At 44.8% G+C, this 24,862-nt stretch overlaps 1 protein-coding gene across 1 annotated transcript in view; it reads right to left on the minus strand.

Annotated features, from left to right (window-relative positions):
* SREBF2 (sterol regulatory element binding transcription factor 2) overlaps window positions 1–24,862 on the minus strand; it is a 90,898-nt gene that overhangs the window by 42,954 nt on the left and 23,082 nt on the right. The window contains exons 5-8 of the mRNA XM_082264879.1: window positions 6,126–6,347; window positions 3,445–3,559; window positions 2,656–2,837; window positions 1,800–1,992 (exon numbers count right to left, since the gene is read on the minus strand). Coding sequence (XP_082121005.1) covers window positions 1,800–1,992; window positions 2,656–2,837; window positions 3,445–3,559; window positions 6,126–6,347 — 712 coding nt within the window. The remainder of the gene's footprint in view (window positions 1–1,799; window positions 1,993–2,655; window positions 2,838–3,444; window positions 3,560–6,125; window positions 6,348–24,862) is intronic.

Raw genomic sequence — 24,862 nt, forward strand, 5'->3', positions numbered from 1 at the left:
AGTTCTGCAAGTATTTTTCACTAGAAGCTTAACAAGAACGGTGAGAGAAATTACAATCCTCTGAGTTATTACCTAAAATGTGACCCCCCCACTGCTGCTGCCTGCCTATCTCCTAATGCTCTCCCTCCAATCAACCTGCTGCCCTGGCCGCAAAAATGCCTCCCCCGTCTGCCACTGTCACCCCCTCCCCAGCACATCTTTCACCCCTAACTGCTTACCCCCCCCATCCACCAGCACCGATCTCTGTGGCTGGGTGCAATTGTCGGCTTCCCCCTGCTTCCTCTCCCACCGACAATTGCATTAATTCCAGCCACAGTTAAAAAAAAAAAAAAAAAAGGAATATACCAATTCCGCCCCCCCGTGACCTCCCCCTGAGACCTCCACCTGAATGTGGGTATTCAGTTGTGTAGGTTTGATTTTCACCATTTCACATAAAGGCGCAATTTAAAATTTACAAATATTTGTTTTCGATAAACTCTATACAGGTTAAAATTTTATATTTAGTAGGAAATTAGCAGGAATTTTCGACATTTGCTGTGTTTGTATGTGCTAATAACGAATTTAGTGCATTTTTGTGAAAATATTGATTTGATAAACATTTGCGCAAATGTCACAGGGCAATAAAAATCAGCAGCACCTTTTTTTTTATTCTATTGGTCACGTGCATTCAGAAAATATATGGTTTGGGGCGGTCTTTTCTCTGAAAGCTGTAAGGGAAAAATGTAAACCTCCAGTTTTTTTAGAGAAATTTGGTAATTTACAGTTTTGCGTTCGTTCACTTTTCCCCATTTCGTAAAACTGCACAATTTTAAAATTTACAAATATTTGTTAATGTAATACAGGTTAAACCTTTATATTTAGTAGGAATTTTGTAAAATTTGCTGTGTTTGTATCTGCTAATATTGACTTTTGTGTATTTTTATCAAAAATATTGAGAACCATTTGCGCAAATATCATGAGGCCCTAAAAATCAGTAGCACCCTCTTTTTAAAAAATAAAAAAGCAATGAAAAAATTGCAAAAATGGTCTGGTCACCTGAGTTTAAAACTGGAGCACAGGGCCTGGCAGCGAAAGGATTAAAAGGCAGTGTAGACATTAATTTCAGTTAGTGCAATTAAGACCCCTTTCACACGGTCGGACTGATCTGGTCCACCAGTCAGTTTTTTTAAGCGGACCCGATCGGACCATTTAATGCCCTCTATGAAGCTGCAGATGTAAATGGACATGTGTCCGTCTACACCCGTCAACATCCGATCTGTTAAAAACAGATGGATGGGGGGGATATGTTCCCTATCTGTCTGGTGGATCAGTTTGGATGACAGTCGGATGTAAACAGACAGGCGGTCCGTTTACATCTGACCCCTTATAGAGGAAGGAGGGCTGTGTCTGCTGCGCATAAGCGGTGAAGGCACAGACCTGTCATTAGCCTGCTTACTGGAAGATCCCCCCACGTCCGCCAGTGTGAAAGAGCCCTAAGGCTCCATTAACACTTGTACGACTCCAAAGTCAAGCAACTTTGGTTATGTCTGACCTGGATGTGACATGTCCCTCTGCAAATTTGGACCCACTGCTGCATGTAAAACATTCAGGTAGGACTTTCATGCAACTTTTGAGGGTTACCATTGAAGTTTATGGCCCTCAAGTTGCATCAAAGTCACACCAAAGTAGTGCATGCAAACATGGGGTACAACTTGTCATTCGACTTTGATGTCCAAGTCGCACAGGTGTGAATGGGGTGTGAAAGTTTACACACAGTATATATATATATTAATATAATATATGAGAAAAATCATGTTTACCTGATACTTCAATACCTAGCATGGTTCTACCTGTTCCATGCTGCATGGTCCTATCAGAGTGCTCAGCATTTTCTGAGTGCAACAAAGAAGTTAAGGGATTAAAGGTCAAGCAAAGGAATGTCATAGTACATAGTAACATCCTTGAGCGATCCATCATTCCCAATCCTGTCGGAGAGTCTGGTTCATCTTTAACCTTCAATATAAAAACAAAATCAATGTGGTAAAGCAAGTTCTGAAATATACAATTAAAAGCAACACTGATCCATAAAACTGAATAGTGTGACATCCTGTGCTGTGGCTCACACATCTGGTATACGAGTCAGAGCTCAGTTTTGTTAACCTTTTTAAAAGAGGTTAAGATACCAGACTTGGAATAAACACAGTGTGGTATCCTCTGAGTATCTCACAAAGTGCCTTCTGCCATTATTATGTCAACGTAAACCAAAGTGACCAACGTAACAAGACCAAACAGATAAAGTTTATAGAAAGCTTGGTTACTAAGTGTTACAGGTCATTCATTTCTATTGTTTAAAGAACTCAACTATTATGTCTCCATGTCGAAAAATGCTAGAAAATACAGAGGTAAATCTAAACTGCAGAGGTTTCAGAAATCTATAGATGTGCATGTTATGAATAGGACTATCTGAAACATAAAATTAATATGCAATTATCAAAAATTATGAACAACTATAAAACTACTTGGAAAGTGGTTGCAAAAAAGGAAACCAAGATTACATATTTTTACAGCACATTTTATTATGTTTGCAGCTAAAGCCACGCAAAACATGTGTGATATATTAGATGTGTCATTAATAGAAATTTCATTCTACTGCTTGGCACTGAGTAGAAAGCCCACCTTTTCATCATCAAGAAGAGGGCTTCCAGGCTCTGAATCCACAGAGTAAGGGGAGAAGACAGCAGGAGAGCCAGAGTCAGACGCTGGTGGAGACATCATTAAAATGTTTTGGTTGAATTCATCCATCTTCATTTCCATGCTGGTGTCAACCAAGCTGGTCAAATCAATCCCTTTCAAATATTCTGGAATACAAACATAAAATGTATATTGCAACTGACCTATGAAATATATTTGTAGAAACCAGGAAAAAAAAAAAAAAAAGAAAATCAGCACACAAGCGCGAGTTCAAGTTATTTTGAAAAGGGAAACTTTTGGCATCTTGAGCATGGCATCCTCATATGGATTATTCCAGGTATTTTCTTGGTCACACCAAATTTTATACAATTTAACCACTCTGTGGGGTTGATTTACTAAAGGAAAATAAACTGCGCACTTTGCAAGCGCAGCGGCACTCCGCAAGTGCAGTTTCTCTAGAACATAGCAAATGAGGGAAAGCTCTGACTTCCATAATCCAAAATATGTGCAAGGAAAAACACAACTTTTTTTTCCTTCATGCGATTGTGTTCTTTGTATAGTGAAGTTTTACCTCATTTACAAAGCTATAGAGCAACTGCACTGACAAAGTGGATACTTTTAGCCTTTAGTAAATAAACCCCCTGTGTTTATTCTACTTCCTGTGGGCCAACCTAGACTTTACTGTACCGCTCACTATAAAACCAGATCGACTAGCCCAGCTTCAAACCTCTGTCGCTACAGCCATTGTAATTTCAGACACAACATTTTACTTACTGTTCTTTTGATTAGCCAGCTTAAGTGCCATGTTTTCCTGACGAAGTTTCTGGTTTGATTGCTGAAGGTACTTTATGTAATCAATTGCTTTTTTCAAAACCCCTGATTTATGCATCTGAAACACAAATATAGTTCTAGGTAAAGCGAAACAAACATGAGAGAGAGAGAGATAGAGATAGAGATAGAAAGGAAAAAAAAAGAAAAAAAGAGCGGGAGAGCGAGAGAGAGAGTGAGAGCGAGAAAGAGGAGCAGCAGTGGTGGGGTGGTTGCCTAAGACTCCAGCGGTGCCATGTTGAACTTCCTGTGATCAGTATGAGAGAGTGACAGTGAGAGCGATAACACGGAATTTACCACACCTGCTCCCTATTTACACCCGAGACCTTGTAACACTAAAGAGTCACCTTACACTGGGGAGGGAACATGGGTAATTGGGCCCAATTCAGACATTTTCACTTAGGGGTGTACTCACTTTTGTTGCCAGTGGTTTAGACATTAATGGCTGTGTGTTGAGTTATTTTGGAAGGGACAGCAAATTTACACTGTTATTCAAGCTGTACACTAACTGCTTTACATTGTAGCAAAGTGTAATTTCTTCAGTGTTGTCACATGAAAAGATATAATAAAATATTTACAAAAATGTGAGGGGTGTATTCACTTTTCTGAGATACTGTATGTAACAATGTAGGTCTTCCTGCACTATCCTAGACTCTCCAACCCACATATTCACCCTCTTTATTCCAGCACCTTTCCCTCACCGCTCAAACATGCACTGGTTACCCCCATACTTAAAAAACCCTCACTGGATCCCCACCTGTTTGAATAACTTTAGACCCATTTCCCTTCTCCCGTTTGCCTCCAACCGAGTTGCTACCTCACTGACAACAACCTTCTCAATCCCCTACAGTCCAGCTTCTGTCCCCAACATTCCATAGAAACTGCCCTACAAAAACTCACCAATGACCTACTTACTGCCAGAACCAATGGCCAGAACCAATGGCCAGTATTCCATACTCCTACTCTTAGACCTTTCTGCTGCCTTCGACACAGTTGACCACCCACTCCTCCTCAAACTCCCCTCCCTTGCCTCCGCAACTCTGCTCTTTCCTGGTTCTCCTCCTACCTACCTATCTCAGTGCACTTTCAGTGCCACATACAACATCTCCTCCGCTCCTCTTCCTCCTTCTGTTGGGGTTTCCATAAGGCTCTGTCCTAGGGCCCCTCCTATTCTCTCTCTATACCTCTTTCCTGGGCCAGCTGATAAACTCCCACAGCTTCCATTACCACCACTATGCTGATGACACCCAGATCTACCTCTAGACTCAACTCATTGCCTCAATTTCCTCACGCATCACAAATTTACTCAGTGACATATCAGTATGGATGTCACACCACTTCCTCAAACTCAATCTTTCTAAGCCTAAGCTTAATTAACGGCACAACCATTGGTCCCTCCACAAATGCCAGGTGCTGGGTGTAAACCTAGACTCTGATTTCTCCTCTCCTTCAGCCCCCCAAATCCAATCACTGGCTAATTCTTGCTGCCTTAACCCCCACAAAAGCTCCTTCCTAACGACACCACAAAACAATTTATTCACTCCTTGATTATTTCCCACCTTGACTACTGCAACTTTACACAGGCTATCCCCCCTTCAGTCTATCATAAATGCTGCTGCCAGATTAACACACCTTACTAACCGATATATGACTGCTTCCCCTCTCTGCCAATCTCTTCACTGGCTTCCCCTACCCCAATATATAAAATTCAAAATACTAACCACAACATACAAGACCATCCACAACATCACTCCCAGCTACATTACCAACCTCATCTGAAGCTATCACCCAAATCGTCCTCTCTCCTCCCATGCTCGCCTTCAGGATTTTTCCACAGCCTCTCCTATCCTCTGGAACTCCCTGCCCCAGAGTATGTCCAGTCAGCTGTGCGCCTTTAGGCGATACTTGATAACACACTTATTCAGGAGAGCCTACCCCACCTCCACCTAAGAATTGTACTTGAGTAACCCCCATCAGATCATCCCCTGCAGCCACTAAATTTTATACCACCCCCTTTCTCTTTAGATTGCAAGCTCCATAAGCAGGGTCCTCCTATTATTTCTGTATTGAACTGTGTTGTAAATTGTTTTGTCCTCCTTCGTATTGTAAAGTGCTGTGTAAACTGTTGGGGCTATATAAATCCTATGTAATAACAATGATGTGAAGGGTTTAATACAACCTAGGCTTTTATATTAAAAAGATTACTATCTGTACGTTTCAAAACCTAAGTATGCTGTTCCCTTTGCGATGCCTTGTAACAGCACATGTGCATGCAGGTTGTTGTAAGCTCTTTATTGCCATCTCTCTCCTGTCACAACTCTCTTACCAATCCCTAAACAGCTGTGACACTGAGGTCAGCTAACAGAAAATGTCCATCTAATTGGAAAAGAAAGGATGGTGTCATTGTATCCAAGCAGAAAACAGACACTTTGCTGCAAATCCCACTTCTAAAAATAAAGTTGATATTTACAAAAAAATTACTACAACTACTATTGAGGTATTGCTAGAGAGCTGCGACATGAGAAAGAGTGATAAAGAGCCTTTATTACACATTAACTATTAGGATGGCAAAAGGAATAGCAAAGGTCTCAAAAATGAATTCATTTTAACAATGGCTTGTCCCTTACCTTGGCATCTGTTCCCATAACCAAGTCTTTCAGTTCTATGATTTTATCATTGATTGAGGAACGATACCTCTTCTCAATGATATTGTGCGTTGTCCGCCTTTCTCCCTCCTTTGGCACCTCTAGCTGTTTGAAAGTACCAGGCACTTGCTTGATAGGCATCTTTTCTTGTCCCATCATAACTGGCATTGTGGTCAGAATAGTTCCACCTCCTCCTACCAGTGTCTAGAACAAAAGAAAAAAGTTTTTTTTTTTTTTAAATGCAAAAGTGTTATGCAATATGAACATTCTGTTCAAGAGCAAATAATTTACAATTATACTTTTGAAGTACAGCGTTTATGTGAAAGTGATGGCTTAGATCAGCTGGAATTACTTGATTCAAAGTATTTTACACATATTCGTGCATGCATCATTACAACATAAAAGATTATAAATTCTCGTGTTCATCTTAAGAGTGACATAGATTCTCACCAGTATTTCATCAAAGACACATTTAAAATGAATGCCAATATATTTATTTACTAAACCAAATCGAATAAAAATAGTATCTAGATATTAACAGGTTATGCCTTGCAGTAGATAATACTTGTCTCTTAAAGGATAGCTTCATTTTTCGGGAAGTTGTCCTATTGAACTCCCATTTCCCCACCCAGGCCCTTCCTCATGTGTCTCATTCGATCCCATGGCTGGTTATGTACTTCGCCGAATGGCATCCTGCATAACTCCAGAACAGCTTTAGGAAAGAATTAATAAAGCCACAAAAATCTTGCAAGTAGGTGCAGGTCTGTGGCATCAACAAAGAGGATCACACTGAGAAATTAGTAGTGCTTGAAGGATGCAGCCACTCAAAGTATATGTGAACCCTTACCTTGTAAAACAATCTATTCAGTTTAAATTAGAAAAATGTAAAGGCAAAATATTTGTGTGTATGTATGCATGCATATATATTTATTGTAGCATGGCGAGGCCATGCCACTGCGTGATAAGGCAGTCTCGGAGACAGATTTTGGGGAAAACAAGCCCACTAATGGCCACAGGAGTGTGTTGTTCTTTAAGGAAAGAGAGGATTAGAGGTCCGAGCCCCACCTACCCCAGGAAATCAGTGCTTGAAGGAAGACGTGAGAGGTCCTGGTCAAGACAAACTGAGGCCCCAGCTGTAGAGAGAGTCCAGAAAGGGAGCTGTGGGGACGGAAAGACGCAGAGCTGAGGTACAGCGTCTGTTTACGAACACTCGGATATGTTTGATGGTCAGGAGGACCATGCGGTGCTACTCGAAGCAGTAAAGCTGCCACAAGCGAGCCAGGAAGCTGAATGTTATGTTTAATTTGTATTGGTGAGAACCCCCTGCGTGGGAAGACAAACCTTGACTCTTTAAAATAAAAGTGGGTAGGAAAGCCCTGAAAACGACCGTATTTATAACACGCACTTTCCCCACTGAAAATAGGGGGCAAATCATGTGTGCATGTTATATGCCGATATTGTACCTGGCTGCCTCGGAGGAGACGGGGATGAGGCGAGCACCGCTGCATTACAAAAAGAGGGGGATCACCTGTGTACTCGGCGCTCACTGTCACCCACAGTCCCGCCTCCTGAGCCGGCTCTTAGGATAGACGTCACATGTCCAAGCATTGGACCAGGGTTCTGTCTGTAATAAGAGCTGGCCAAGAAGGTGGGACTGTGTGTGACTGCGAGCACTGAGTACACAGCAGATCCCTCTGTGTAATTTACAGTAATCTCTATGTAATCATGCTAAACCAGCACAGATCAGGCTTCAATGATGAGCAATGGCAAGGCTGCAACCATGGGCAATGGCAAGTCAGGCTGCAACCATGGGCAATGATGATGAGCTGCAATCATGGGCAATGGTGAGGGGCTGCATTGATGGGCACTGACCCTTATTGTGCTTCAAAGTTCTTTATTTAAAATGTACGTTTTTTCCCTGAAACTTCTCTCATAAAATTACCGCTTGCCGACCAGCCACCATAGTGTTACTGCGGCAGGTCAGCTCTGTCCCGCGAAACGTCATTCCTGTAAGTCGCTTCGTGGGACCGCTAGTGGGGCGCGCGCCCATTGACTACAGGGGGAGTCAATCAGTGGGTCCAGTGGCCGCAATTGCCGCTGGGCACCCGCGACCACTCCCAGTGGAGACCGAGCGGCGGTCTGCCGTTGTAAACACGGCAGACCGCTGTTCTGTCAGTTATGAGCACAGGGATCTTGTGTTCCTCTTATTTAGGAAAGCAGGTCTCTGTATTCATGCAGCAAGCCCATCCCTGCACACACAGACAGTTCGAAAGCACCCTAGGGACACATTTAATCCTCTGATCGGCCCTAGTGTAAACCCTTTCCCTGCTAGTGTCAGTACAGTAACAATGCATATTTTTAGCACTGATTACTGTAGTAACGTCACTGGACCCCCCAAAAGTGTCAAAAATGTCAGGTGTCTGATCTGACGGCCGCAATGTCACAGTCCCGCTAAAAATCGCTGATCGCTGCCATTACTAGTAAAAAATAAAAATAAATAAAAAAAAAGGACAAATCTTTCCCCTAGTTTGTAGACGCAATAACTTTTGCGCAAACCAAACCAATATACACTTATTGGGATTTTTTTTTTACCAAAAATTTGTAGCAGAATACAAATTGGCCTAAAATTTTGAATTTTAAAATTTTTTATTGGGAATGTTATATAGCAGAAAGTAAAAAATAATTTTGTTTATTTCAGAATTGTCACTTTTTTTGTTGAGTGCAAAAAATAAAAAATTTGCAGAGCTGATCAAATACCATCAAAAGAAATCTCCATTTGTGGGAAAAAAAAAGAGACATCAATTTTATTTGGGTATAGCGTCGCACGACCGCGCAATTTTTTAATTAATGCAGTGCTGTATCTAGGGTGACCACTTTTCCAAACTGCCATTCAGGGACACCCCCCCTCCCCCTGACAACACCCCCGCCCAAAAAAAAAGATGATTTTTTTATACTTTTTTTTGCCAATTAGTTAAAACAGGTTGTTTACAATGTGCACCTGCTTTAACTAAGTCCTCTTCTTCTTGATTACTAACCCCCACTTGTGTCACCTTCTTCTTGATTACTGTCCCCCATTGGTTTCTGCCCGGTTCGGTGGGGGAGCGGAGCGGCAGTGCGGCACGTGTTCTCAGGTGTGGTTAATAGCTGTCCTTGACTAGGTCACCTTAGGCTGCTGTACCAACAGTTCACAGTGAGGTACTACCACCAAGGGTTACTTACCAACCACAGACCAAAGGGGGTTAATAGCCAAATGTAAAAAAAAGTGTGGATCTGGCGGTAACTTAGTAGAGCGGAAAGTGGAGAGGTGTGCACCATATTCACTCCTGATCTCTGCACATATACACTTTGGAGCCCTGTACCCTGCAATGTATGCACTGCTGCGCCTTGCATGATATGCAATTCTGAGTTCTCCCCCGACTGACACCAAAGACACAGGGACATTTTTCCCTTTTCATCTTGGGCACTAGATGACCTTGTCTTAGCACTGCAGTCAAGGTTCAGATAGTCTCAAAGCAGCAGCGTACATCGGCCCTAAAGACTTTCCAATTCAAATGGAAAACATGTGCATATGGTCCTTCAATACTAGTTGGCAGGAACCCTGAATGGAGGAGCCCTACAAATCAACAGCAGAGGATAAGGGGTGCATTTGGACAAGATTGGGTTCTCTGTTCTTCTGCCTCAACTCTCAGAACATTCTCAGCCCCGCTGACATATAGATACTGCACTGCCACAAGGAGAACATACAGTATATAGATACCTGACTGGTAGGAAATCATCCAGGCAGGGGGAACTGTCTGTCACTGACCAGATCCCGGCTCCGGCTGACGTCACGTGACTCTCACTCGGCCGCGCACTGCGTGCAGCAAGGCAGGGGAGGAGCGGAGCCACAGTCACTCCTCTGCTCACTGCTCTCGTATTGGCAGCGGCTCGAATTGTCTTGTACAGCCCGCCCTCGGCTCTAACATGGTACAGCCCAGCCATCCTCCCTCTCATCCAGCGGACAATGGTACAGTCCAGGCACACTTCCTCTTCCTTTCTGCTGGTTCGGTGGGGGAGCGTGTTCTCACGGTCGGCGCCACGGACGGCGGCTACACGGACTCAGATCATTCTGGGACACTGCATTGTCAAGGTCAATAGTGAGACCATAAGACAGAACAGAGGGCGCACTGGCCTAGAGCCATATCTTTAAAACATTATTTTTTCATATAAAAGTGGTAATATTTACTCACAAACTGAAACAGCAACATCTAGTCCATGATTCATCATTTCACATGACAGGACAACTGGACATGCAAAAGCCTGTTGGTGGACGATGTTGCTGTTTCTATATGATAAGCTTTTGATGTATTTGTCAGTTTAAGTATAATACTTACAACTTTTACATGAAACAATGTTTAAAGGATAATGCACTAGGCCAGTGCGCCCCGCTTAGATTTATAGTTTCAGTGTTTCCAGACTTCCCCAGTCTTATGAGGGCAGCAAGGAGGGACTTATTCAAGAAAGCCAGGATGAGAATGTAGCCAGCTGTTACCCATGGGCCCACTTTCAAGCACAGGAGATTTTGGGTTTTTTATCTACAAGGTCAATCGTGAGACGTGTGGTGGCGAGAGTCATGGTTGGTGGGCTTGAGAGGAACCATTACAGGCAGTTGGAAAGCACTGGAAAAGTTCTGCTGGGAGAGTGCGCTATCCCATTGCAACAAGAGAGGAATGGATGGCAGAGCTGCAGTGGAGAGGTGGCTCATTGTCCCCACAAAAAGGGCTGGGATGCCAAAGACTCTGTGATGCCTAGGAGGGCAGCTGTTTCACCATGTGGTCACACAGGGAAACGCGGCAAGGAAAGTGCGACAGAGAAATTGTTCCTGAAGCGATAGGTTCAAAGGAAGATTGCAACACTTGCCAAGAAAGATTTCAACACCTGCCAAGTGGAGCGGTAATATTGTTGCAGGTATAAATGTGAGAGAGACTGAATGTACGTTTAATAACGGTGAAGTGGTGGCGAGTCTAGTGAGGCGATCAGCTTTCAAGAGAGACTTGCTGTTGGGTAGTGGGAAAGCACCGGTTAATGCTGAAAAGGACTTGTCTTTGGGGAGAGTACTGTGTAGCAGGAAGACAAGTGGTAAATCTGCATAGAATGTGTTGCTTAATAATATTAAAAAAAAAAAAAAAAAAAAAATAATGAGATTAAAAATGTTGAGTTAAATATTGGGTAAATGCAGCCTTTTAGGGCTGAAAATGCAAGATCCTGTGTTGAGAGTAAAACGCTGCCAGCGCACGGTGGCACGGTGGTGAAAATGTGGTATTACAACCAATGATGTCTGAAAATATGGTATTGGAATATAAAAGTAAAACTGTAACGTGGCAGATGCTGTTGAGTCCAAACACCACGTAGCAAACAGCACCTTCAGTACCAAGGCTGACAATTCAAGTGCAAGTTTATTGGACATTCACAAACAAGGAGGAAAAAAAAAAAAAAAAAGTGGCATAGGCAAAACCCCGCCACCACTTGGGATGCTCCACCACTTGGGATGCTCCACCACTGCCCAGGCTGCCCCAAAGCCCCTCTTCTGTTATGCACCCCCAAAAACCCACCCCACTCCTAGTGCATGATACCCACCCCTCCTCCTACATCCCGCTCCACTAACACAGCTAAAAACCTAGCTCCCCCCTCAATACTGTAAGGTCCAGTCTGTATGGGATCTCTCTAGTTAACATAAGCCTGTGCACAATAAGCTCATAAATTGCAAAATATGGATGAAACTGTCTCCTGACAGTACAGCCTGCTGAACCTGCGGTGTCCAGCCAACTATGCAGAAATGCTACACGTGTTTAATGAGGCTAATAGACAACAAATACAAGCAACAGCATTGTCCAAGGGGACCCGTGCATTAGAGATGATTAAGGATATACAATGAGTGCCAATATCGTCATTTCAAAATGAACATATTGAGCAGTACATATACACACTTGAATAGGAGCCGTATCCTCAGGTATGTCCTCTCTTGACAAGGCACCCTATATACCATACCAGCCAATGACCTATGAAACCTTCTGTCTCAACTCCTACACAGACCTATAGGGCCCAGCCTGCCATGTTGATTTAACTTGTACTGATATAGCACTTAGCAGCTGATTGACCTCAACCAGGTGGTGGTGCTCATACGAGATGAGGAGTCGGCCCGCTATTTGTATGTGTATGTCCGCCTGGGTATCACCGTCTCAGTGTGGTACTATTGTGTGCTGCTATAAGGGAGTGCAGATATTCATGTGTGGGAAATGATACAATACTAGCCAAGTCCAACCCTCTAGTCAATAAGTGGCGACAGTCTCTAGCCGTTCACGATATATGGCAGGTGCTGTATTCACCTCCTTTCCAACCCATTTAGGGGGGCTAGTGACATGCAGCAATGGTGTAGAGCTCCACTCCGTACTCGGCAGTACAGTTCTCCCCATGCTAGTGTTTACCCATAGCAGATAAGTAGCAGTAATAGTATGCATTAGAAAGGTTGCCAGCAGTCTGCTCATCGCTCCCATCGGTCCATGTTAGCCTCCAATTGGTAGTCCATTATAGGTAAAACATCCAATTCCATTGTGCTGTGAGCTGTAGGCTGTGAGGCTGGGAGTCCTCGAAAGCATCTACTCAGCTGTGCTGTAGGACCAGGAGTCCTCAAAGTTTTCATATCTAGGGCATAGATGCAAGCGCTGATTGAATCCCTGATTCCAGCATGCTGACAGACAATGGACTACGAGGGGGGGGGGGGGGGGGCGTGTTCCCCTCTGCATTTCACCTAGGTGGATAGACAATTCAAAAAAGAGTTTATCTGGTATGTGCATCAATTTTGTGAGTTTTGGAATTCCTTAATTTTTACTACATGTCTGCATATAGAGCAATGCCCACATGCAAACTTGCCTTTAGTGAGCGGCTGTAAGTATAGAGGAGTTTGTTGACTCCTTTTAAAAACTTACTGTAAACCAGGGTGTCCCTATAAAGTGTAGCTTTCTTATCAACCATGGTCTATCCCCTATAATGTTTGGTAAACTTTGATCTAACCTCAAGATAGGTCAATGTTTAAACAACCCTTGCAGGTTCAGCAGGCTGTACTGTCAGGAGACAGTTTCATCCATAATTTGCAATGTATGGGCTTACTGTGCAAAGGTTTATGTTAGCTAGAGAGATCCCATACAGACTGGACCTTACATTATCATGGGGGAGCTAGGTTTTTAGCTGGGTTGGGTATCGGGCATTAGGAGTGGGGTGGGTTTTTGGGAGTGCATCTCAAGCAGTTGTGGGGTTTTGCCTATGCCACATTTTTCTCTCCTTACTCTTGAATTGGTAGCCTTGGTAGGTGCGGTTTTCTTCGTGGCGTTTCGGTATGTAGCAGTAATTGGAAGCATCTCCCCTTTGATTTTGGGTATAGGCACCAGTTCTAATCCCATTCCCAGGATTCAATCTTTTTTGGGGGGGTTATAACATATGTTGAGCCCCTTGGTCTGTGTCTCCTTGGGCGGATGCAGTGCTGCGAAGCACCAGCAAGTGGAGCACATTTGATTGGGATGGCTTGGCCAAGAGACTAATGGTAATGTTGAAATAAATTTATGTAGGTAATTATGAGATGGACAATATTGCTGGTGTACCAGGAGAAGGGTCTGCTGAACAGTCAGTAGACAAGGTGTGTTGACTGCTGCAAAAGTAAACCCTCTCATGATAGAAGGCCCTGAGTGAGCGTGAATGCACAGCAGACATTTTGCCAACAATGCATGAAGAAGTTGATGGTGTAGTGTGTATTTTAAATGACAGACATAGTCAAAGAAATGTTAGAATCATGGAGTGTACAGCCAGTGTGAATCTTTTGGGTCAGGAGAACTTGTAGCACAGTGTACTGCTAATTGGAGCTGGATATCACAGGCTGTACTGGGCAAAGGTTGCCAAGAATGGAGTTGAGTGATGCAATGTTTTGTGATAATGCTGAAAGTTGTCTCCCATTGTGCTGGGTTGCTTCCTACTGATCTTGTGTATAAGCACTATAGAGCACTGTTGGACCGATCAGAGATATAGGTTGAAGTACCAGAGGATAAAGAAATGGTTAAAGAGACTCGTGTATAAAATGTGTAAAAAATGTAGTTGGTACAATAGTCGCTTGTGGAGTGTTGACAACAGGGGGCGATGTGAAACTTTGGGAAGGTCCCATTGGGAGTAACCTCTTGCCTGTATGTGGTCCCTCCTCAGATTCTGTCCTAGCAAACAATGGGACAAGATTTCCTGATGATGGTTTGGTTGCCAAGGGTAACCACACTGGTATTGTTGAACCTGAAAGACAGATGGTAAGGACTGAGGTTAATAAAGGTAGCAAGAGGGGTGGTAGAGAGAGCAGTGGGACCCCAAGGGTCAGGAAGAAGTGCTTGTGGAAACATATCCAGAAAAAGTGTTGGGCCTATGCAGCTAAAAGCTGGCGCAAAAGGGACCCAACCACAGTGACGGGTTTATGCGTTTCTCCCTCCGGGTCGAAACAGGGGAGGGGGGGGGGTGATATGTGGCACGGTGAGGCCATACCACTGTGTGATAAGGCAGTCTGGGCAAGGTTTTGGGGAAAACAAGCCCATTAATGGCACAGGTGTGTGCTGTTGTATTAGGAAAGCAGGATTAGAGGTCAGGGATCCAACCCACCCCACCCAAGGAAGTTAGTGTATGAAGGACGCAGTGAGAGTTGCTGGCATGCACCAAACTGTCCAGGTCAGGACAGACTTAGGCCCAAGCTGGAGAGAGTCCAGAAGGGATGGAGCAGCTAGGGAGCTGCGGGGAAGGAAAGATGCTGAGGTACAGTGTCTGAGCATGAACACTGGGACATGTTTGATGGTCAGGAGGACCATGCGGTACTACTCGGAGCAGTAAAGCTGCCATAAGAGAGCCAGGATTCTGAATGCTATGTCTCATTGTATTGATGGTAAGAACCCCTTGTGTGGAAAGACATACCTGTATGAATTTTTACTCGCTTTTAAAAGGAAATGGGCAGGAAAGCCCTGAAAACGTTATCTGGCCTGGAGTAAACTCACTGTTTTGGAACAATATACACTAGATTTCCAAAAGCATTGTGACGCCTGCCTTAACACACACATGAACTTTAATGGCATTCCAGGATTATGGTGTGGGGTTGTTTTTCAGGGGTTGGTCTTGGCCCCTTCATTCCAGTGAAGGGAACTCTTAAGGCATCAGTATACCAAGACATTTTGGACAATTTCACGCTCCCAACTTTGTGGGAAGGGTTTGGGGATGGCCCCTTCCTGTTCCTGCACCCCCAAACGCGCTCATCCATGTCTTTATGGACCTTGTTTGTGTACTAGTGGGCAGTCATGTTGGAACAGAAAGTGGCCATCCCGAAACGGTGACAGAAGTCTGATCATTAAAGGACAGGCAGACATTTCTTCCAGCACAGCCAGAAAACTGACAACGCTGAGATGGATATGCTCTCATGCCTAGCGTGGTCAGTTTGAAATAGGAAAGTAGGGGGATTGGCAGGATCACCAGGTAGTTCACAGAAAGGAAGCAATACAAAGAAAACAGGACAATTTTTAAACACAACAACATAGCACAACTGGCACATATTAGGAATATGAAATGTTAGGGTAACATTATGTTTTATGGCTTTTCTTGCCAATTCTATTAAAATGAGGTTATTGGTTTCCCTCGCAGGGGTTTTGCTTAAAGTGATAGTTAAGTCTCAATTTTATTTTAATTTAAAAAAAAAAAAATGTTATACTTACCTGCCCTGTGCAGTGGTTTTGCACAGAGCAGCCCAGATCCTCCATCGCTGGTCCTTGCCTGGAGCTGCTGGGCTCCTCCCTTCTGTTGAGTGACCCCACAGCAAGCAGCTTGCTATGGGGCACCCGAGCCGAGCGTGTCCATTATGTGTATCCATTTAGACACAGAGCTGCCATTCAGCCTCGCCCCTTTCTCTCCTGATTGGCTGAGTTTGACTAACAGCAGCAGGAGCCAATGGCGCCACTGATGTGTCTCAGCCAATCAGGAGAGAGGGAGAGTGCCAGACAGCTGAGGCATTCGTGAACATCGCTGGATAGAGAAAGGGGGCTCAGGTAAGTATTAGGAAGGCTGAGGGGGGCTGCTATATAGAATGTATTAAGATAAAAAACCTTCAGACTTTACAACCCCTTTAAGCCTTGTACACACAGGATGAAAATCAGCCGAAATCAGCCAGCTCTTTTGTTTAGCCATCTCTTCTACAGAAGTCATTCTCACGACTGGCTTCTGTCGAATGGACAAAACCGGCATCCGATCAGCGCTGCAAAAAAGTTTGGTTCAATAAAAATAATTCTAGTGTGTACCCAGTTTTAAACTTGGAACGCCACTGCATCAGCCTTAGTTTGCCTCCTCCTGACAATCTACTCACACAAACTCTTTGCACTAGGATTGAGGGTAGAGAGACAGAAAATATAATGGGGCAGACACCCACAGAGGGTGGAATGGGGAAAGATGAAGGAATCGCAGGTGATAATGAGATTCCCAGGTTACAAACAACCATTGGCAATTACAATACTATTCATGCTACAAAAAAAGATGCAAAAACACAGGTACAAAATGCAACAATGAATTAATACGTTTGTTCACCAATTGCAGACATCTGCCAAGCAAAATATTTGAGTTAAAAGCTTTGGTACATGAAGAGAACTATAAGAACTATTGGTATTGCTGCATCTTGGCTTCATGGGCTATTCATTTTCCCGACTATACTCTCTTTTAGAGAGAGGGTGAAAAGAAAGGGTAGTGTGAATAAGTACATTGTGGATGCAGTGTGATGGTGCTGAGACATTATGGGTGGAGCTACATATGTGTGAGCACACTTCAAAGTTATTTAATTTTGTTACAAGATTCCCAGTGTTGAGGATGCGCAAATTTAGCTCCTTGTGCAGATAGTGCTGTGATAGCTGGAACAATGATAACTGGATTTTTGACTTACCGTAAAATCGTTTTCTCTTAAGCTCATTGACAGACGCAGTCTTCTTAATTGATATCAGTAGGTTATACTGCCCCCTACGGGAGTAGGACACTAGCCAGAAAAAAAGTTCTGGCTACGCCTATGGACAGTCCCAGGGGGTATACCCTCTCACTTCCTGCTATAGAATGCCAGTTTTGCATCAAAGCAGTGTCAGAGAAATCATACCAATCCAACTCAAAAATAGAGGGGCGGGTACTGCGTCTGTCAATGAGCTTAAGAGAAAAGGATTTTACGGTAAGTCAAAAATCCAGTTCTCTCTGTCGCTCATTGACAGATGCAGTCTTCTTAATTGATATCAGTATTGACGTCCCAAAGCAGTGCCATAAATGAGGGGTGGGACAGCAGAAACAAGTCCACAAGGCTAAACATAGCCAACCAGGTAACATAGGACTCATCGAAACAATAAAATGAGACCCACCTGAGACCCTCAAGGGAGACTAAGGGCCCCCTTAAACAGCAGGCTGCAAAACTTTGCGGCCAAAAGAGGCATCTTCAGATGCCAGCACATCAACTTTAAAAAAAATTGTAAAGGTGTGAACAAACGACCAGGTACCTGCCTTGCAAACCTGAAGTACAGATGCCGGATGGCGAAAAACCCAGGAAGAACTAAGCACCCGAGAAGAATGCGCCTGAACAGGGAAAGGAGGAACCCGACTATCGAATAAGCCTGTACCACCGTCTGCCTGATCCATCTGGAAACAGTAGCAGCAGACGCAGGCAACCCCTTTCCAGGACCATCTGTGATCACAAAAAGAATAATCTGACTTTGAGAAGAGTCAGTAGTTGTCAGATACACCCTGATTGCCCCAACCACATCCAAAGCAATTTCTTTCGGATGTTTAGACTTAGGACACAAAGAGGCTAACAAGGTGTCTTCATACAAGTGAAAACTGGAAACCACCTTCGGAAGGAAGGATGGATCCGGACGAAGTATCACTGTATCTAGAGCTGCACGATTAATCGTATGAAAATCGCGATCTCGATTCACCCCCTCTGACGATCTAAACCTGACATATGCTCGATTCTTTGCATAGCTGAGGGAGCAGAGAAAACAGCTGTGGAAAACTCCCAGTAACTATAAACAAAATGATTACATTGTATCGTTCCTCCTGCAAACTCCTATCAGCATTTAAGTCTCCCAGTAACTATAAACAAAATTATTACATTGTATCTTTTCCTTCCCTCTGCCAGGGAGAAAGGAAGTTTAACCTCTTAAAGACTAGAACTTTTTCTGACACTTGTTGCTTGCAAGTTAAAATCATTTTTTTTTGCTAGAAAAGTACTTAGAACCCCCAAACATTTTATATATTTTTTTAGCAGAGACCCTACAGAATAAAATGGCGATTGTTGTAATATTTTATGTCACACTGTATTTGCGCAGCAGTCTTTCAAACGCAATTAATAAACTTTAATGAATAAAAAAAAAAAAACGTAACAGTAAAGTTATCCCAATTTTTTTTTGTTACACAGAGAATCGTGAGAGAATCGTGATCTTTATTCCAAGCTAAAAAATCGTGATTCTCATTTTGGCCAGAATCGTGCAGCTCTAACTGTATCCCTATGAACCATCAGATAGAAAGAATGACAGGACAACGCTGCCAATACAGACACCCTGCGAGCAGAAGTAATAGCCACAAAGAAGGCCACCTTCTGGAACAAAGGTAAGCAGGGGAATCTCCTGAAAATTTTCAAAGGGAGGGTTCTGGAGAACCGCCAGCACCAAATCAAGGTCCAAAAAGGTGGCAACGGAGGACGCATCGGAGGTACCAGGTGTCGCACCCCCTGGATTAAGTTACGCACCAGGGAAAGGGTGGTTAATGGCCTTTGGAAGAATATTGCCAAGGCCGAGACATGACCCTTCATATACTCTAGGCCAACGTTTGATCAACTCCCCGTTGAAAAAAATCAAATCAATCGAGCCACCGAGCAAAAAGCGTGGGGGGACCCCAACAAACGCACACTACGCAATATACGACTTCCACGTACGATGATAGATCTTTCTAGAAGTCGCTTTCCTCGGTGTAAGCAGGGTAGGAATGACTGACGACCATTTGTTGGACAGCAAAACAGCTGAATCGCAGTTTGGAACTCATGGAGTTTTTCCGAAGGAAGAAGCACCCTGACTAAGGGCGATGCCAAAGTCAGGCCCAGATAGTCCAGTCTCCAAAGACCGATATCCCCACAACATCGCCAGAACTGGAGCCAACACCTATGTGAAGACCCAAGGAGCAGAAGCGAGACCAAAGTGTAATGCCACAAGTTGAGAAAGGTCCTCTCCCACTGCAAAGCGCAGAGGACGGAGGTGTCCTGTGCATATGGGTATGAGAAGGTAGGCATCTTTGAGATCTATGGGAGGCCAGAAGGTCCCCCTGATGCAGGGAGGCCACCACCGTGTGAATAGATTCCATCTTGAATTTTAGAACCCGCACAAAACAATTCAGCTCCTTAAGTCCAGGATTGGATGAACCTTGCCCTCCTTCCTGGGTACTGTAAACAGGCGTGAAAAAAAGCCCCGGAAAGGGACCGCACATGGAATCGGAACTAGTACTCCCTGTTGTACCAGGTCCCGTGCTGCCCCCAAAAGAGCCAGTAAGCAATTTGGGGACAGCCTCACAGTGGAAAGGGAAGAACCTTACCGGTGGGGCAGAGCGAAACTCGATCTTAAACCCAGACTGCATGACCTCATGAACCCATCTGTCTTGAATCCGGGAAAGCCACGGGTCCGGGAACCGGCAAAGACGTCACCCCCACCCCAAATATAGGTGGGGGCGCACCTTCAGGCCGATGTGGCCTCGTCCTCAAGTCTGGAGAGATCAGATTTTAGTTTTCCAGGCCAGGATCGCCCGGAAACCCCGCCGAGGGAGTGTTGAAGGACTTCACCTCATCGACTGACCCTGAACTTCCTGTGTGCTGAAAAAGAAGGATCCTCGTCAGCGACAGAAGTCCTCACCTTTGGTAGCCTACAGGAGAAAGGTACTCATACCCCCAGTGAGACCTTTAATAAAGTCATCCAGGGTAGCCCAAACCAGGCGAACCCCCAGAAGGGGAAGATCAGTTAAGCTTTCTACGAAGTCTGATCCGCAGACCAGCACTTCAGCCACAAAATGCGCCGGAGGACCACTGCCGAAAATGACAAACGGCCCAGCATGGGAGCAGGGTCCAGTGCGGCAGCACAAACAATTGCAGCCCTAGCACCAGTTGGACCAACAGCTCCAAAACAGTAGGGGGGGAGTTGTCTCCTCTCCAGGTCACGGCGTAGTAGTGTAGCCCATTCAGACAATGTTTACAAAACCATGGCAATCGTAAACACCTGTCTTAAAGCAGACCCCGCCAGGGAGAACATAGTGTGGGACACAGACTCCGCCCTCTGATCCACCGGATGGGGAATCCTCCGCCGGGATCATAGCAGCTTCATTAAGTCTAGAGACCGGCAGATCCATCGTAGGTGGCACAGTCCACTGGTTAATGCGGGACTCTTCAAAAAGGATAGCGCCTAGCATCCACATGGGCATCCCAGGGGAATGTTTTGGATGGTCCCAATCTTTTTTGAACATATTGGCAAAGGAAAAGGAAAAACCTTTGCTGCCCTGGAAGGCTCGCGAGTGCCAAATGTAACCTGCCCCTCCGTCGCAGCTGCGTCCTCCATTTTTAGAGTATTACGCACAGACACTAACAGTGCGTCCGCTTCACGCAAGACAGGGCGCTGGTGAAGGCAGAAAGGTCATGCTCACTATCAGAGGAAACAGGGCGCAAGGCAGTAGACCTGGCAGGGAGACCTGTGTCAGCAGTGACCGATTCAGACTCCGATTCTGAGGCATCAGATGAGGCAAGGGTAGGCAGAGGGCTTTTCTTAGCACCTCGCTCTTTAAAGGCCACCTCCAGCCGGGACACGAAGGATTACAGGACCGCCGAAAGTGAATCTATAGCCAGCTGGGAACTGGAGGGCCCTGCGGTCACCTCAAGAGGGTCAGGTGGGGACACATGTTCAGCAGGGTCCATGTTACACCAGGGGAACCTGTTAGCAAGTGGTCAGGAAGCGCGCACTAGAGACCCCCAGCAGAGAGAGAGAGAGATAGACACACACCCAAGGCTCACCAACCCAAAGCAAGAGGCACCAGAAGGCCCAGAGTGTCTCAGCAGCATGTGTCAGCAGTGATCTTCTTCCAAAAGAATGTCTGCAGAGCATTGCGCCCAGATATAAGGAGGGGCTCCACCCACATACACACCTCCAGGAACTTCCATACAGTGAAACTCATGCACTGAAATACGAGCCGGGTGTTACCAAGATGGCCACCGCAATGCAGAGCACATGTAGGCTACAAGAAATAGCGGCCCCGCGGTGCTAAAGAGGGCCCCCTGTGCCCCCCCCAGTTCCAGATGGATCGATTGATAGATGGGCCTGGAAAAAACAGGTAGCAGCCCTGTCGCACGATCGTTCGTCGCCAGCGGCGCACCCCCCCCCCATCTGCAGCCTATAACCCAGATTCAGCCCCCTGGTGTCACATCCCAACATCCCCAGTAGGGAGGGGGGGAATGGGCAGAAAATCCGCAGGGGTGCGTTACAGGACAGAGGGGAACCTGGGATTGTGAGGGTCCAACCATCCCAGGGAGGGGCCCGCGTCCACCCCAAAACCCATCAGGGGGAGAGGGGGAACATTTTACTCACCATACCGAAACAGGTGGGTGCCAACTCCTGACAGAACCCTTCCCCGAGGTGGGGGGGCTGTCGGCCAAATAGGACGCTGCAACTCGGGCTCAGACCGGCCGTAAGCGACCTGGCGAGACATTTAACTTGCGGGGCCAGTCCCCGTCCAGTGGGACTATGTCGCGGCCAACCCAGCGCGGAGCTAGGGCCTGCACGTGCTCGTTGGCCGGCTGGATCTCAACATCCAGACTTGGCATAACTGCTTGTAGATGCAGAAACAAAAAAAAGCTTAAAAAAAAAAAAAAAAAAATAATAATTTATCTAAAAAAAAAAAAAAAAAAAAAAAAAACTTGCCAGGACCAGAGATCCCAGCAAGGAACTTAGATCCTTACTCCTGACTAGGCAGATGAAAACTGACATCCTATAGCAGGACGTGAGAGGGTATACCCCCTGGGACTGCCCATAGGCGTAGCCAGAACTTTTTTTTCTGCCTACTGTCCTACTCCTGTAGGGGGGCAGTATAACCTACTGATATCAATTAAGAAGGCTGCGTCTGTCAATGAGCGACAGAGAAAGGGGATTTTAACTACCCTGAAATATACGGGAGTAATGGTCCTGCAGGAACAGTTAAAGGGTGGAAATGTATAAACCTATTACAAGACAATTCCATGGTATAGTTTATAGAAGCTCCGACTAGAAATAATGCTCTGCTGATCTGGTAATCTAAACCATGCAGAGCATATTACGGATGTTCACATCTGAATAGCAGTGACCAGAACAGGATTTAAAATTTAATGTAGCTTGTAAACAAGCACATATTGGAAAGATAAAAGCACGCAAATTTTAGGAAGCAAATTTTCCAAGGCTGAGAGCTGCTCTGAAAGACATAGACTGGGAGGGAATCTCGAAGAATGCAGAACTAGAAATGGAAATTCTTCAAACTGACTGTATGCAAAACACACTGCAACATATATTCCCGTCGGCAATGAGTTAAAAGCCACAAAGCATGGAAAGAAAAGAAAAGGGCATTTAAAAAAAAAAAGAAAATGAACAAAATAATTTGAAAGTTACAAAGAATTGTAATAAGGAAATCAAGGCAGCAAAAAAAAAAAAAAAAAAATCAAAAATGAACCCCCACTAGGCCAAAATTGGACCATACTTTTTTGGGGGGTTTTTTTGCCTTCCTCTGTATCAACTGTGGGTATTTTGGATAGTGTATATTTCGTTTTTGGTTAAACTGGATGGACTTTTGTCTTCTTTCAACTAGGTTAACTCTGTTACTATATAAATAGGATTTGTGTACTTTTGAAGTCCACTAAAGCCTGATGCACACGGTTTGCTTTTTTCCGTTCAAAAAAAAAAAAAAAACTGTCAGCTCAGGTCGGAGCCGCTGTACTACCTATCCGAAGTTAGTACAACGATCTACCCCAACTAAGCAGTTGTGTTCTGTCAGGGGGACAGAACACTCCATTCAGGGAGCCGGTCAGCTGCTGAATTCCAGCCGGCATTCGGCCCGTGTGTTTGGGGCTTAAGGGTCATAGTATAACCTGAAGGTGAATAACTTTCTGTGTCCCTCAAAGGACGAGAACCCTTACCCTTATCACAGTTATCAGGACCCCTACTATTCCAATGTTGATCCAGATAAAAGTGCTGAGGTGCCTCACAACACTAATGCAGTGAACTGTGCTCTTCACCCTCTTGTGTTTGCACTTACCAAAAGATGTAGACCCTTAGCAATATTGCTTATGGGTCTATTGGGCTGTGATCTACGGCTGCTATGGTCTGGTCACATGATCAGTTCCCAGAGCCGGCTTCTGTGTAGAGGGAAAGCAGACAAAGGATGGCAATGCCCTATAGTAAGCCTATGGGTGATGCCATCGCCCAGGCTGTGCAGCCGTTGCCAGCGATCTCGGCTATTCACTGAAGCCAGCCGCTGGAAAGATCATGTGACCAGGCTGCAGCACCCGCAGAATAGGTAAGTATAGGCAAGTATAGACATCTTGCCTATAGGGTAGTTGGAATAGGCTTAAAATAGGGGTGAGAGCAGGTTTAAGAATTTGACTGGAATGCAATTTTAAAATGCCAACCCCATGCTATTTATGAAAAAAACAATCTTCAGTAATAACAATGATATGAGTAAGTAATAATAAAGAAACTGGCAGTGAAAATTGTAGTGAGCCCCCGCGTTGGCAGTCCGCAGAGACGCTAGCCCCCGCTTTGGCAGTCCGCACAGACGCTAGCCCCCGCTTTGGCAGTCCGTTACATACATTGTAAGGTGAAAAAAATAGAATGGGGGACACCAAAAATACCACCATCAGACCACAAAAAGGAAAACACCGCTGCCTGCAGAACACGGCAGCCAAATGCAGACTCTCTGGGTCCCAACATCCACTCTATAGGAACTAGTGAAAGTATGCACCGACGACCAGGTCGCAGTCTTGCAAATCTGAGCCATGGAGGCTTGATGACCAAGTGCCCAAGAGGCACCTACTCCTCTGGTAGAATGTGCCTTTACAGGAAAAGGTAGAACCTTCCCTTCCCTTCTAAACCATACGCCTGAATCCAATGAGAAAATCGTAGACTTAGATGCTACCCACTCTTTCCTGGGCCCTACTGGCAGCAAGAACAAGAGATAGGTCTAAGGAATCTAAGCCAATCTTTCCAAATAAAAAATTAAGTGCACACCCTATATAAAGAAAATTCAACAACCTTTCCTCCTCTGTCTAAGAATCCGGGGAAAAAAAGGAAGGTACTATAATGTCCTGATTAAAATGAAAGGCGGACACCACCTTGGGCAAAAAACCTGGGTATGGATGAAGAATCACCCTATCTTGATGAAAGATCAAGAACGGCTCTTTACAGGAAAGAGCTGCTATTTCCGATACCCTTCTAGCTGAAAGTTATCGAAATCAAAAAGGCTGTTTTTGTAAAACTGCCAGCACCAAATTTAGATCCCAAGGATATAATGGTGGCGTCACAGGTGGAAGCATAGGTAACATTCCCCAGGTGAAGGTTTGCACCAACGAATGGGAAGCGATCGCTTCTTGAAGAAACTGATAAGGCTGA

Source organism: Pelophylax lessonae (assembly GCF_965119305.1).
Source record: "Pelophylax lessonae genome assembly, chromosome: 8".
NCBI lineage: Eukaryota > Metazoa > Chordata > Amphibia > Anura > Ranidae > Pelophylax > Pelophylax lessonae.